The sequence below is a fragment of the Papio anubis genome, chromosome X, assembly GCF_008728515.1.
Source record: "Papio anubis isolate 15944 chromosome X, Panubis1.0, whole genome shotgun sequence".
NCBI lineage: Eukaryota > Metazoa > Chordata > Mammalia > Primates > Cercopithecidae > Papio > Papio anubis.
The window spans coordinates 80,509,260-80,522,921 of record NC_044996.1 but is presented as its reverse complement, the minus strand read 5'-3'; the positions used below and the strand labels follow the sequence as shown (position 1 = coordinate 80,522,921).

General features: G+C 54.9%; 1 protein-coding gene across 4 annotated transcripts in view; it reads left to right on the top strand.

Annotated features, from left to right (window-relative positions):
* The first annotated feature begins 485 nt into the window (after window positions 1-485).
* Window positions 486-13,662, top strand: part of NLGN3 (neuroligin 3) — a 28,226-nt gene continuing 15,049 nt past the window's right edge. The window contains exons 1-5 of one of the 4 annotated variants that reach the window (XM_031660503.1): window positions 2,134-2,257; window positions 4,827-5,483; window positions 6,121-6,180; window positions 10,779-10,838; window positions 12,524-12,673. In XM_031660503.1, the coding sequence (XP_031516363.1) occupies window positions 5,027-5,483; window positions 6,121-6,180; window positions 10,779-10,838; window positions 12,524-12,673 (727 nt within the window). In that variant the 5' untranslated portion in view covers window positions 2,134-2,257; window positions 4,827-5,026. Of the gene's footprint in view, window positions 2,258-4,826; window positions 5,484-6,120; window positions 6,181-10,778; window positions 10,839-12,523; window positions 12,674-13,662 lie in introns of all 4 variants that reach the window. The other 3 variants (XM_031660504.1, XM_031660506.1, XM_031660505.1) reach the window with 3 other exon arrangements.

Sequence of the window (13,662 nt, the reverse complement as noted above, 5' to 3'; positions counted from 1 at the left end):
CTCCTCCCTCAGCCTCCTGAGTAGCTGGGATTACAGGTGTGTGCCATCACGCCCGGCTAATTTTTGTATTTTTTTTTAAGTAGAGACAGAGTTCCACCATATTGGCCAGGCTGGTCTCGAACTCCTGATCTCGTAATCTACCTGCCTCAGCCTCCCAAAGTGCTGGGACTACAGGCGTGAGTCACCGCGCCTGGCCTAAATTTCTTAATTCTAATTGGATTGCTACCCTCTCTTCCTCTTCTTCAACATGGCAACACGTTAAAGTACAGGGGCCCTTAGTCTCTTTTTATTTATTTTTGAGACGGAGTTTTGTTCTTGTCGCCCAGGCTAGAGTTCAGTGGCGCAATCTTGGCTCACTGCAACCTCCGCCTCCCAGGTTCAAGTGATTATCCTGCCTCAGCCTCCCGAGTAGCTGGGATTACAGGCATATGCCACCACGCCTGGCTAATTTTTGTATTTTTAGTAGAGACAGGGTTTCACCATGTTGGCCAGGCTGGTCTTGAACTCCTGACCGCAGGTGATCCGCCCACCTCGGCCTCCCAAAGTGCTGGGATTACAGGCATGAGCCACCACACCTGGCCCCTTAGTCTTTTAAGAAGCGGCAGTGAACCTTCTCAACTAAATGTTGCAGCCATAAGCTTTCCTCCATGGGGGATATACCATTGGGATTGAGGAGGGGCCCTTAGGCCAGGGGAAACATCAATGGAACCTGATTCTTCCACAACACCCCAGATGTTGGGCCTCAAACAAGCTGGGGAGGGTGGAGATGACAGACACTGCCTACGCTTCTTGTCATCTTGTGTGGTCCCCATCATGCACCAAGTGGCATACCTTTCATAGGACAGAGAACTTCCCTGAGAGTCACATGCCTGGATGAAAAATTGCCCTCCATTGGCATGTGCCATCATAGAATAGGTCGTGCAAGGACCGGTTGGTTCTAGGAGGAAGAAAGACCAGTAAAAATAAGCACCCTTTCTCTCTCTGCCCTGCTGCCAGAACTGCCTGTTCTCACATGACCCACCTTGGCAGTTACCCAGGATGACTGTTGCTCGCTCCCATTTTACAGTAGAGAAAACTCAAAACTGTTACCCCAAAGTCACATTTGGAGCTGTGGCAGGGCCATTCTCGCCCTCTTGCTTTCCAGTTTCAGTTCTAGATCCAAGGCTGTCCAGGAGAGCCAACTCGTTTACTACAATGGAGTCTTGGAGTCTTGGAGTCTTCTGCCCTGCCTAGCTAGGGCTGGAAGAGGATCAGCCTCAGCCTTGTGAGTGGGTGGTACAGGATGATTTGACAACTTAAGGATAACATGCAAGCCATAGTTGCACCCTATTACTGGGAAGTGTCTAGTGTGCTGGCAAAACCAGGAGCACCAATCAATACCCAAGTTATAAAAAATAAAATAGCCCTCTTTGAGGCCCACGAAGCCCTTGCTTATATGGAACTTACCAAGTTTAAGAGTTGCGTGCACAAGGAATGGAACTCCTTGACAGCGTAAAGGCAAACATGACCGAAACTTTCTTCTCCCTTACTCTATCCTGACAAACATTCTGAGGAGTCACAGGAGTACAGGCTTGGCTGGGATGAGGGACATTCAGCGGGGCTTGGGGGTTGCTAAACAAACGGCAGGTGCGCCACATACAAAAACACAAGACACAAAGACACTGAACCTGGAGGGGAGAGACTGAAATGGTCAGACAACTGGCATGCCCCAGCAGAAGCAGCAGAAGGGAACAGCACTGACCTTTGGGAGAGTGACAGGATGAGAGCAGAGTGGCCCCACTGGTTGCTGCTTGGGTAGTGCTGGTGCTAGAAGGGATGCTGACTGAGGTGGAGGTGTGTTTTTGTGTAGTATGACTGAGGGTTCCTGCAGGCAGTGCCTCAGTTTCTCCCTTTGGGTCAAGGTCTCAAGCTTTGCAGGTAAAGATTGGGCTAGCTGCCCTGGAAGATCACCTGTCTGATAGCTTGCAATCTGAGGTGTGTGTGTGCGCGTGCATGAGAGGGAGCGGAACGTGCCTGAGCATGGGGGGAATTGGGCCATGCCCCAGGACTTGAGCCATCTCTGGCACAAAAGGAGTTAATGGCAGGGACCGCGCCCCCCCGTGTCCGGGCACGCGCAGCGCGCCCCCTCGGTGCGCGGGCACAGCAGCCAGGCTGCCGGAGAGCTGATCTCGGGGATTCGGGTGCGGAGCCCTTGGCCTGGAGGCGATATGGGTGGTCCGTGGCCCGGTTCAGTCGCTTGCAGCAGCCCGGGGAACAGGTGAGGCCGCCTGCCCCGGTCTCTCATCCTCTAGCTGCCCATACCTTGCCCCCATCCTAACCCCTCCCAATCCCAGGCTCCTCCACTCCCCAGCCAGTGGCCCCCATCCCTCTCAACCCCATGTTCTCCATCGGCACCCCTGACCCCCGATCCTCCCCCGCTTCTGTTCTCTCCTCTACCTCCTCCCTAAATCCCGCATCCCTATCATCCTCCCGCCCATGGTTCCTCTATTTCCACAGCCCATCCCGCATGCTCATCAAAATACCCCTATTGAGGGCCCCCAGCCCCATCCCGGGATTGCACATTGCCAGTCCCCCCTCCCCTGCAGTGCAGCTCCATCCCCCTTCCATCATAGCATCTCATAGCCAGGCTCCCTCCCCCACTCTCTGCAGCCCCCCCACCCAATGGAGGCCTTTATCCTATCCTCCCCCATTCCAGTGCAACTCCATCCCCCAATCCATTCCAAGCCCTCATAGCCCCCAATACTGCAGTTCTCAATATTGGTCCATTCCTGCACAATGCCCCGCGCCCAACACCTCTGCAGCCCCAAAAGTACCCCCAGATGCCATTCTCATCCCCGGCATTGCTGCCTCCCCTTGTCTTCTCCCAAATTGCAAGTTGGGCAAGGATGGAGATCTTGGCCTTGGGGATTCACAGTGGGTCCTAGGGTACAGAGGGCGTTTGGGGGTCGGTCCGATTGTCTAGGTGTTCACGGGGGAGGGGCTGCAGGGAATTGACTCAAAGGAGAATTTGGCATTTGGCGCCGAAGGGTTACTGGAGAGGGGGTCATCCCGAAAGGGTTAATGGAATTTGTGGGGTGGGGGCAGCACCGAGGGGGTTAATGTGGGGGGGTTGCTGGCGGGGAAGCTGTGTGAATGAGCGGTCTGTGCCCTGGAGTTGCCATGGAGACGGTGAATGGGGGGATTGTGTGAACTCAGCTGCGGACTATCCCCCCCCATACACACACCCACCCACTCCCTCCTGCCCCACCTCCCTACTCCTACCCCTTCCTTCCCCTTCCCCTCCTCCCCCGACCCGGGTGCATTCTGGGCAGTGTCTGGGATCTTCCCCCCCAATACTTTGCTCCCCATTTCCTCATTTCCTCTGAGCCCCCACCCCTTAAGCCACTTTACCCGCCCTCCCTCCTCTTCCTTTTTCTTCTTTCTGTCTCTCTCTCTCTCTCTCTCTCTCTCTCTCTCACACACACACACACACACACACACACACACACACACACACATTCTCATTCCCCTCTCGTGGTGGCTGATTGCCGGGCGTTCCCAATCTCCCTCCCCCACCCCTTCAGCCAGTTCTTAAAGGAGCAGGCCTGCAATCTGGGAAGGCGGGAGAAATGGAGGAAAACTAAATGTGCATGTGGCGTGCATGTGGCGTGCGTGTGCATGTGTGTGCGTGTGTGTGCGGGAGCATGCGGGAGTATCTGTGTGTGCCTGTGTCTATGTGTTGACTGTGTAACTGTGTCAGAAGGCCTGTGTGTCTGAGTGTGTTGCTATTTCTGTTTCTGTCTCCACCTATGTGTCACCATTATGCTGCATGTGTCTGGATATTTACCTATGCGGGTATGTGTGATTATATTTCAGTAAGTCTCTGTGTGTGTCTCTGAATGTATCACTCTGTGAGGCTCTGGCTGTGTGAGGCGCTCTGTCTCAGAATGTGGGACTATATGAGGGGATCTCTGTGGGTTTGGAATGTATGTCTCTGTGAGTGAATATCGCAGTGTCTGTGATCCTGGCTTGGTCTCTCTCATTCCCTCTTTGAGTCTTTGTGAGTTTATTTCTATGAGTCTCTGAATATGTGTTCCCCACGCTCCGTTGTTTATTTTATAATACACCGGAAGAGCATCCACAATGCCTAGGGTGCTAGGCAGAACTCTTTCTACCTCACTTCTGGAATTCGGTGTGAATTAAGAGAGAGCCAACTGAAAGGACCAAGGCTTAAGGATTTGGGAGCAGTGAGGGCTGAGGAGAAATGTACAGAAGGGGCGCAGGAGGGTCCAGGGACTCCGGTGAATGGCTGTCCTGCCCTCTGCCCTGCCTGAGGGTGAGGGAGTCTCTCTGTGGGACTCTGCCGATTCGCTGCTTTCTGTTCTTGTGTCTTAGTGTCCCGGAGTGAGGTTGACAATCCCACCCTGTCCTGAAGTGGAGGTCCGTGTGTGGGCTTACCAGGTCCCAAGGGCTACACAGCTCCGTTCAAGCAGCATGCCCGGGGACCTGAGCTCCATCTTTGTTTCTCCCCACCCCCTGGCTGTCACACGCTACTCTGGCTCCAGCCGACCCTGATGAACCTCTTTGGCTGTGGGGTTGAAGTTGGGCACCGGGAACTTGCAGTGGCAACAACTGTCACTGTCAAACCCCTTGGATTTTCCAGCCATGGCCAGGCACGTAGAATGGTTCTGATTGGCAGTGGATCATCTGTGAGTCCCTGGGCCCCTGGCCATGTGAAACCTCTCCTGCCTATAAGAGAATAGCCCAAGCCCAGCGGGGCCCCCAAAGACCAACTCTGTCGCCCTCCCAGACCATCTTGGATGACACATACTTCCCTCTTTCCACAGGCCTGTCTGGCCCTGAGGGAGTCCCCTTTCTGAAGCTGTGGTGCTTGGACGACCTGCTCTCTACGTTGCTGGGCACCTGTAGGTGTCCCTCGAGAGCTCAGTTTTGAGGTTCAAGTCAGTGTGGCCATGAAGGGGCTGCCTATTGGGCTGATGCTGTGACCCTGGAGTCTGCCTCTCCTGCCAGTCCCCCTGCCCGGAACATGTGGCTGCGGCTTGGCCCGCCCTCGCTGTCCCTGAGCCCCAAGCCCACGGTTGGCAGGAGCCTGTGCCTCACCCTGTGGTTCCTCAGTTTGGCGCTGAGAGCCAGTACCCAGGCCCCAGCACCCACAGTCAACACTCACTTTGGGAAGCTAAGGGGTGCCCGGGTACCACTGCCCAGTGAGATCCTGGGGCCTGTGGACCAATACCTGGGGGTGCCCTACGCAGCTCCCCCGATCGGCGAGAAACGTTTCCTGCCCCCTGAACCACCCCCATCCTGGTCGGGCATCCGGAACGCCACACACTTTCCCCCAGTGTGCCCCCAGAACATCCACACAGCTGTGCCCGAAGTCATGCTGCCAGTCTGGTTCACTGCCAACTTGGATATCGTCGCTACTTACATCCAGGAGCCCAACGAAGACTGTCTCTACCTGAACGTCTATGTGCCGACGGAGGATGGTGAGTGCTGCGGCCAGGCACTGTGCCCTCCCTGCCTCCCGCCTGCCCTGTTGTGTTTGTGGCTTGCATGTGGTTGTGTGCCCTGCAGCATGCGTCTGTCTGTCTGTGAAAATGCTTCTAACCATCACTCTGCTTGGCCTCCCACCCCCCTCCCCGTTCTTCCCTCTCCCAGCATTGTCCGAGCTCCCATGTGTGAGTGACACTGTTGCCAGGAGGGGCCTGGCCCGGCCTGAGAGCTCTGATGGGTCTAGGTCCAGTGCTGGATGGGGGTCCCCTGGGGAGTATGGGTCACGACTGGCAGCTGCCCGCGGGAGGATGCTGGCTCCACCAGACCCCCCTGTTGCCATTCCACCTGCTTCGAAAGGTGGTAGGTGTGTGTGGCCAAGGACGCTGGGTGTGTGGGGGGCGGGGGGCAAGCCTGGTGGGCAATGCTTAGGTGCCGCCTCTTTCACTAGCTGATGCCTCCTCCCGCGGGGGTCACACTAAGGTAAGTGACAGAAACAAGGAGATGGTGGGACAGGCTCTCTGCCATGTGCCGCCTGCAGAGCAGCTCAGCTCTTGGGGCCTGGGGGGTGGGGGGTGCATGCCCCTGGGCAGAGGCCTCCTGTTATTTTTTAGTTTTTTATTCATTTTACAGTAAAGCGGATTTCCAAGGAATGCGCCCGAAAGCCCAACAAGAAAATTTGTAGGAAAGGAGGTAGGTAGCGAGCCGGCGGGGAGGGAGAGAGAGAGAGAGGGAGGGCTGCCTGCCCACCTGCCCTTGCCCCCAGGACCCAGCCTTCCTCTAAGTAGCCCAGGCTCAGGGGGCAGTGAGCAGGCATAAGCGCCACCTCATCCGAGGGCCCTGGCTGCCTTGCAGGGAGGATTTGGTGGCCTAAGGCAGCCTCAGAGCAGAAGCAGCAACCCTATTTCTTGCAATATTCCCAGCCCCAAATTCCACCCTAAAGTGTGTGCCAAAGGCAGAGCCAGTGGCTCTCTCGGTGACACCTCAGGAGAAACTCTAGGAAGCCAAGATGGAGCCAGAGGCTCCACCCTTTTCCTAGTGGGTGGAGCCAGAAGACCACCCCTTCTGTGTTCTTTCTCCTGGATTGAAAGTCTAGACTCAATTGTCCCACCCTGAAGCTTAGACCAAACACGTGTACACAGGTTTAATAACTCCTGCCATACACACCTCTGCCTCCCACCCCACCACCTCTGGCCAGAGTGTAGCTGATAGACCCAGGCTGCTCTGGTGGCAGAACTTGGGGGTCTCTGGGAACTATGGACTTTAAAGGAGGCACAAGATCCTGAATTTTAAATTTGCCCTCATGCTGAGAGGAGTTTCTCCCCCTGTATAATAATTCTTCCTGTTGGAATATCACTTTATGTTTTCTGTAAAGTGCCTTGGCATTTACCTTGTAGAATCCTCCCTACATCTCTGGAAGCATCTAAGGCAGGAATCAGTATCCCAATTTTACAGATGAGGAAACAGGCCCAGGGGAGTGACTTGTTGCTGCTCAAGGCCCCCGTCGCTGGTCTGTGGCAGAGCTGGGACCAAAACCTGGGTCTCTTGACCCTCAGGACATGTTCTTTCCACTGTAGCACACGGAAGCAACTCCCATCTGCTCATTCCCATCTCCCCAACTCAAAAAAAATGGTGAGATGTGGCTGGACTGGGGAGAATTGGAACAGTAACAGCCTAAGGAACAGGTGGAAAAATCACAGCTTGATCCCTACAACCCTCTGGCAAGCTGGGAGTTTGTTTTCCTTTGATGTCCTAGGGCAGGGTTTCTCAGAATGGGGTTGTCAGGATTCCTGGGATGGGGTGCTCCTTACTGAATAAGAATTTCTGGGGGCAGAGCCTGGGAATCTATATGTTGAACATGAGTCCTGAGTGCTTCTAATGCACACCTGAGCATGGAGTAAGACCCGCTGCTCTAGGGATAGTATTTCACCACAGCCCCATATCCCACCCAGGACCTCACACACTATAGGCAATTGATGTTTTTCGTGTAATTCAGAAGCATCATGGTGCTGCAGAAAGAGTACAGGTCTGGGAAGCACAAGGCCTGAGTCCCAGCTCTGCTGCCAACTCACAGCGAGACCTTAGCCAAGTCTTTTCCTTCAAGAACCTCTGTTTCCACATCTGAGGTTGGTAGGGGACAGTTCTGGCCTTAGCATTCTATTAGTCTATAAATGAATTCAGGAAGAAGGTCTCTTAAACCTGCAGGAGCGGCTGGGCGCGGTGGCTCACGCCTGTAATCTCAGAACTTTGGGAGGCTGAGGCGGGCGGATCACGAGGTCAGGAGATCAAGACCATCCTGGCTAACACGGCGAAACCCCATCTCTACTAAAAATACAAAAAATTAGCCGGGCGTCGTGGCGGGTGCCTGTAGTCCCAGCTACTTGGGAGGTTGAGGCAGGAGAATGGTGTGAACCCGGGAGGCGGAGCTTGCAGTGAGCCAAGATCGTGCCGCTGCACTCCAGCCTGGGCGACAGAGCAAAACTCCGTCTCAAAAAAAAAAAAGAAAAAGAAAAAGAAAAAGAAAAGAAAAGAAACCTGCAGGAGAGGAGATGGCATTCACATTAACCATTTCTTAGGAAGAATGATCTCCCAGTAAGAGCCTTGGGCTGTCCAGTCCAGCCCTGAGAGTGTGGCCAGAGAGCAGACTGGAAGCCCCGGCTCAAACATGCACATTTACCGATTGTGATTGTTGACTGTGGGCAAGGCCATGTGCTAGGTGTTGTTGGGATGTGGAGGGATGTAAGGTAGAGGAAAGATCTAGAAATGACTAAAGGCCTAATCACTGCTCTGAAGAAGCTCTTAGCCTTGTATTAAAACTCAGCTGGTTTGGCCGGGCGCAGTGGCTTATGCCTATAATTCCAGCACTTTGGGAGGCCAAGATGGGTGGATCACTTGAGTTCAGGAATTCGAGACCAGCCTGGCCAATATGGTGAAACCCCATCCCTACTAAAAATACAGGTGCATGGTGGCACGCACCTGTAGTCCCAGCTCCTCGGGAGGCTGGGGCAGGAGAATCGCTTGAACCCGGGAGGTGGAGGTTGCAGTGAGCTGAGGTGGTGCCATTGCACTCCAGCCTGGGCAACAAGGGTGAAACTCCATCTACAAAAAAAAAAAAAAAAAAAAAAAAAACTCAGATGGTTTCCCTAAGTCCCATGGGCCAATCAGGAAGTGGATTCCAGACAGTGCAAGGAAAGGCATTTGGTCATTTCGCTGTTCAAATTAGTTCCCTACCCAGGACCTGGTGGCCATTTGGAAGAGTGACAAATCCCGCCTCTTCAGGGATACCCATCCCCAGAGGTCGTTAGGGTTGTGGTGTGCAGAGGTCTGGGGGCTGGCCTGGCTGGGATCCCTCAGCGGCACAGGGTCTGGGAATGGTGGTCGGCAGTCAGGCTGGCCTGGGTAAGAGGCATGGCAGCTAGGAGCCGCTCAGCAAGTGCCAGGCTGAAGGAGCAGAGGCATCTGTGTGAAGGAGGCTGGGACAATGCAGCAACCCAGGGACACTCTCAGAGGGGTTCACAAGGGATGTATCTTCTAAGTCAGGGATGATGGGAAATGAAGGGTTTCCTGGGGAAGACCTGCCCCATCTCCCCAACACCCCACCCCATCAAGTTGGAAGGAATTCGTGTCTGGGGATAAGTGACTCCTTTCCGTTTGGTAGGCTGTCCACAGTGTGAGGGATGATACCCATGTCCCATTAGATTTCTGAGGACAGCAGTGGCAGGTGTTGAGCTAATGTATTAAGACGGTAGGTGCCACCGGAAGTTCAGGGAGCCAGAGGCAATTTCTCCCCTAGAGCTGTGCTCTTGTCCTAGTTGAAAAGCCATTTTGTAGGATGAGGGCAGTTCCTGTTTTGATGAATGGCTGTAAGGAAATCTAGTCATCAGAGTCCAGACCGGCTGGGAAAGAGGGCTCTTTGCTCCTTCCAGGCTGAGGGTATCTGATGTCATAGATGCAAGAGAGCAAGCCCTGGGGTGGCAGCACAGCCCCCTCTGTTTCCACACGCTGACCAGCATCCAGACAGCCGGTCCTCTCCCTCCTTGGCCATCACCAGGATGCACTTCTAGCCTCCTTAGAACAGGAAGGAGAATTTGTGCCAGCTTAGCCCCAGATCCTAAATGTTTCCCTTCTCACCTCTAGTCTCTTCTTTTTTCTCTACCCTCCTTTCCCCTTCTCTCCCCTCCCCTCCATGCCCCACTGCTTTTCTCATCTAATTCTTCCCTCCCCTCCCCTTTCCCCCACCCCAGAAAGGTGGCATGATGCAGTGGAAAGATCATGGGCTTTGGAGTCAAGCAGACCTGGGTGTGAATCGCACCTCTAGCACTTCCTAGCTGTGTGATCTTGAGCAAGTCACTTTACCCCTCTGAACCTCAGTTTCCCCATCAGTGAAACAGGAATAAAGATAGGACCTATCTCATTGGGGTATAAGGATCAAACAATATGGCAGAAATAGAGTGTCTGGCACATGGTGAATATTCAGTACATGGTTGGAGCTGTGACCATTATTCCTATCTCTTTGTTTCTCTTCTATTTTTTTTTCTCTCTCTCACCATCCCTTTCTCCTCTTCCCCTTTCTCCTCTCCCTCTGTCCCTCTCTGGCTCTCTCTACATCTCAGAGCAATGCTTGCTGCTCTCAACACTGGTTCCTGTGGGCAGGAACCCCATTTGCCATTAACCAGAGCAGGGGCTCCAACAAGGAAGACCAGAGGGAAAGCTTCATCTCCCATTTTCTCCTGTGGGGATCAGGGTCAGCTGAGGCCCAGCTTGAACCTGCCCACTGGGCCCCAGGAGCTCAGGCCTGGGGTCCCTGTACACATCTCTGCCCTAAGTACCTCGTATCCACAACCTCCACACTTGCTGGCAATGTCGCCCCTCACCCTTGGTACCTGACCCTGCTCTCCAGCTCAACCTGCCTGTGTACACACGAGCAGCCCCTTCCACCCAGAATGAATCCTTCCCCTGAGTGGGTCTCTGGCTCTGTGCCCTGGCCCACTTGCTGCTACCTCCTTCCTCACTGGAAAGGTAGTTGGTTGAGATGGGCTGTTGGGGACAGGGAGGCGGGGCAGGGCGGTGCAGAGAGGCCAGCACAGCAGGGACCTGCAACACCATCATCCTGGTGAAGGTCTGGGCCTCAGCCCACCCATTCCCTCAGTTCTTGCCATCCCTCCTGCCTGTCCTGGGCCCAGGCCCGGAGCTGGCTTGCTGGGCCACACTGCAGTCATGCTGTTTTTGAATTCTCTCTCTGTTTTGTTCTCTGTTCTGTGCTGTTGTGTCTCCCCGTGTCTGGTCCCCAGGATCCGGCGCTAAGAAACAGGGCGAGGACTTAGCGGATAATGACGGGGATGAAGATGAAGGTATTTGGGGGCTGCAGGGCGCGGCGGCTGGTGCATGGCACAGAGCCCCTCCCCTTCTCGATGGGGAGAAGCCCCGTCTGTCTGTCTGTCTGTCCGTTGGTGTGTTTCTGTTCCTGTACAAGGCCGTTGGGCTGTTCATCTGTCTTTGGCCCCGTTGGCCACTGGGAGTTCCGGGGTGATGGACATGGCTGGCAGGAGCAGGGGACCACAAGCAGAGCCATGGGGAGGACATCCTCCTTTTCTTGCCTGGGTCTCCCGCCCCTTCCCCATCTTCTGTGGTTCAGAGGCACCTGCCCCTACTGAGCAGCAGGGAGAGTGGAGAGAAAGCAGGACCACTGAGGGTGGGGAGAGGACAAAGGCAACGGAACGGCAAGGAGATTACCTGTGTTTCAGTGAAGAGACCCCTGTGTCTCACAGGGAGCCTGGCTTCTGGGAAAGGGACCCCGCAGGACGGCGAACTGGGGAGTGAGGCAGTGACAACCAAAGGGGCTGGAAAAGCAGCACCAGAACCTCCCCAGCCTTATCCTAGAAAAGAGAGAGATGGTCTTGGGGCCAGGGGCTGCAGTAGGTACAAGACAAGGCCAGAAAGAGTGGGCTAAAATGCCAGGCTAAGGCCAGGACACCACAGCCATCAATAAATGGCATGAGATCCTTGGGCAATGATCGGACCAGGCTTCCTCCTTGGAGAAACAAGTTCTGTTTGCTCTGCAGCAGAGAGCATCCCTTCCTCCTCCATGCCCTGGCCCCGCCCCTCTGTCCCGAAGGGGCCAGGCAGCTCAGGGGGGCCCACTGGTGATGGGTAGGGCTGTGCTGGCATGGCAGAGAGTACTGGTCCAGTTCACAGACTGACAGGCTACAGGCAGAGGTGATCAGGCCTGGAGCCTTCTCTTGACTGCCCCAGCCCTGATGCCGTGCCACCTGGGCTTGGGAGCAGCTGCTTGATGGTCCCTTGTTGAATGGCCTCTGGGGAGGCTCCATCTTCATCTTGGTGCTGACTGGGAGCAGGCTCTGTCATTCTTAGTTCTGCCCCATCCCCAATGCTTCTGGTTAAGTCTGCCCGGGGAGAATGGGGAAATGGGCACATGGCTAAGAAACCATGTCAACAAGGTTCCCCCCACCCTATCTCTGCCATTCACTCCCCTTTCCCCACATCCTTCCTTGTTCTCTCCCTGTGCCACCCCTTATTCCCACACCTCTTGTCTCTGTCTGCACTGGGGGGCCAGCTGCTGCCAATGGCCGTTTTTCCATGTAACTGGTCTAGTCTTGGGGGTTTCAGGGCTCCCCAGCTCCTGCTCTCTAAAGCCATGTCAGGTCCCAGGACTCCTGGGTGCCCAGGGCAGCGACTCACCTGATGTGGCTAAAGGACCAGCCCTTCCTCTTTCTGCTGCCCCCCGCCCCCAGGGCCCAGCCATGGCCCACTGAGGCCTGGCTATATCACATGCCTGGCTGCCTTCAGCTGGGAGACACTTGAAACCAGAGCCTTCAAAAACATCACTGAAGTCTCACTGTCTCAGGCTGATGCTTGAGCTCCAGGTTGAGCAGCCTCATGAGTCCTGCCCTCAGGGATGGCGGTGGTGTCCTGGCACCTGGGATAGCTTTGCTGCCCGCACCCACCCCCCGGGCTGGCGGGGGTTGGGGAGGAAGGGCATCCCACCCAGCCTGTGTCTCACCCCTTCTCCTTGCAGACATCCGGGACAGTGGTGCTAAACCCGTCATGGTCTACATCCATGGAGGCTCTTACATGGAAGGGACAGGCAACATGATTGATGGCAGCGTCCTCGCCAGTTATGGCAATGTCATCGTCATCACCCTCAACTATCGGGTTGGAGTGCTAGGTATGGTTCCCTGTCTGGTGCCTAGAAGGAAGACTGGCTTCTTAAGGAGGGGAGGAAAGAATGCTGGAGAATTTAAAAACAGAGAGCCTTGCTTCTCTAGCTGGTGCTAATAACCACAGTCAAAATGGTGTTATCCTCTGGCCCCTACCCAAATGCTAGGGGCTTCCCCATATCCCCAGGCCCTTTCTTAGAAGGTTTAGATGCCACTGGAAATTCAATTCAAACTTCACACCTTCTCTCAGGTCCCAAGCCAGGTCTCTGCTTCCAGACTTTCACTTGGCTGGGTTTTGTAGGATGCTTCAATTTTCCACTGTCCCGTCTTCACCTCTACCCACCCGCCCCACATCCCTAAACACCCCACACATGCACAGATATTCCTTCCAGTCCACTCCATGGCCACACACCTATTTACCTTCACGTGTTTACACATCCACCCCGCCATGCAGCTGCAGGCAGACGGTGATTTCTCACTCACCCCCACAAAGTACACACACCTAGCCCCACATTCACATCTCCAGGCCCCTCACACAGAAACACATTCTCCCAGCACTCCAGGTAACTCCACTCACATAGTCTCTCCAGAACACACACCCGCACACCCGCACACCCGCACACGCGCACACCCGCACACGCGCACACCCGCACACCCGCACACCCGCACACCCACACGGTCTGTGTACTCCACATCTGCACCCCGCAGATGGCTCTCACCCTCTGCATGTGCACACACATGCTCATGTGCTTCTCCCCATGTCTCTGGAGCCACATCTACACCCATACCCACGACGCATACACACCCACACCCACACTTTACCCCCGTATTTACAGCCCACACAAAAACCTACACCCTGCACATCCACGTCCACACCCAAACTCCACACATATACACCTTAAACGTATATAAATATTCCTTCCACCCACCCCACACACATACCTGTACACGCCCGTATCCCCCTGCACACCCCACTTCTACATCCACTTTACACACC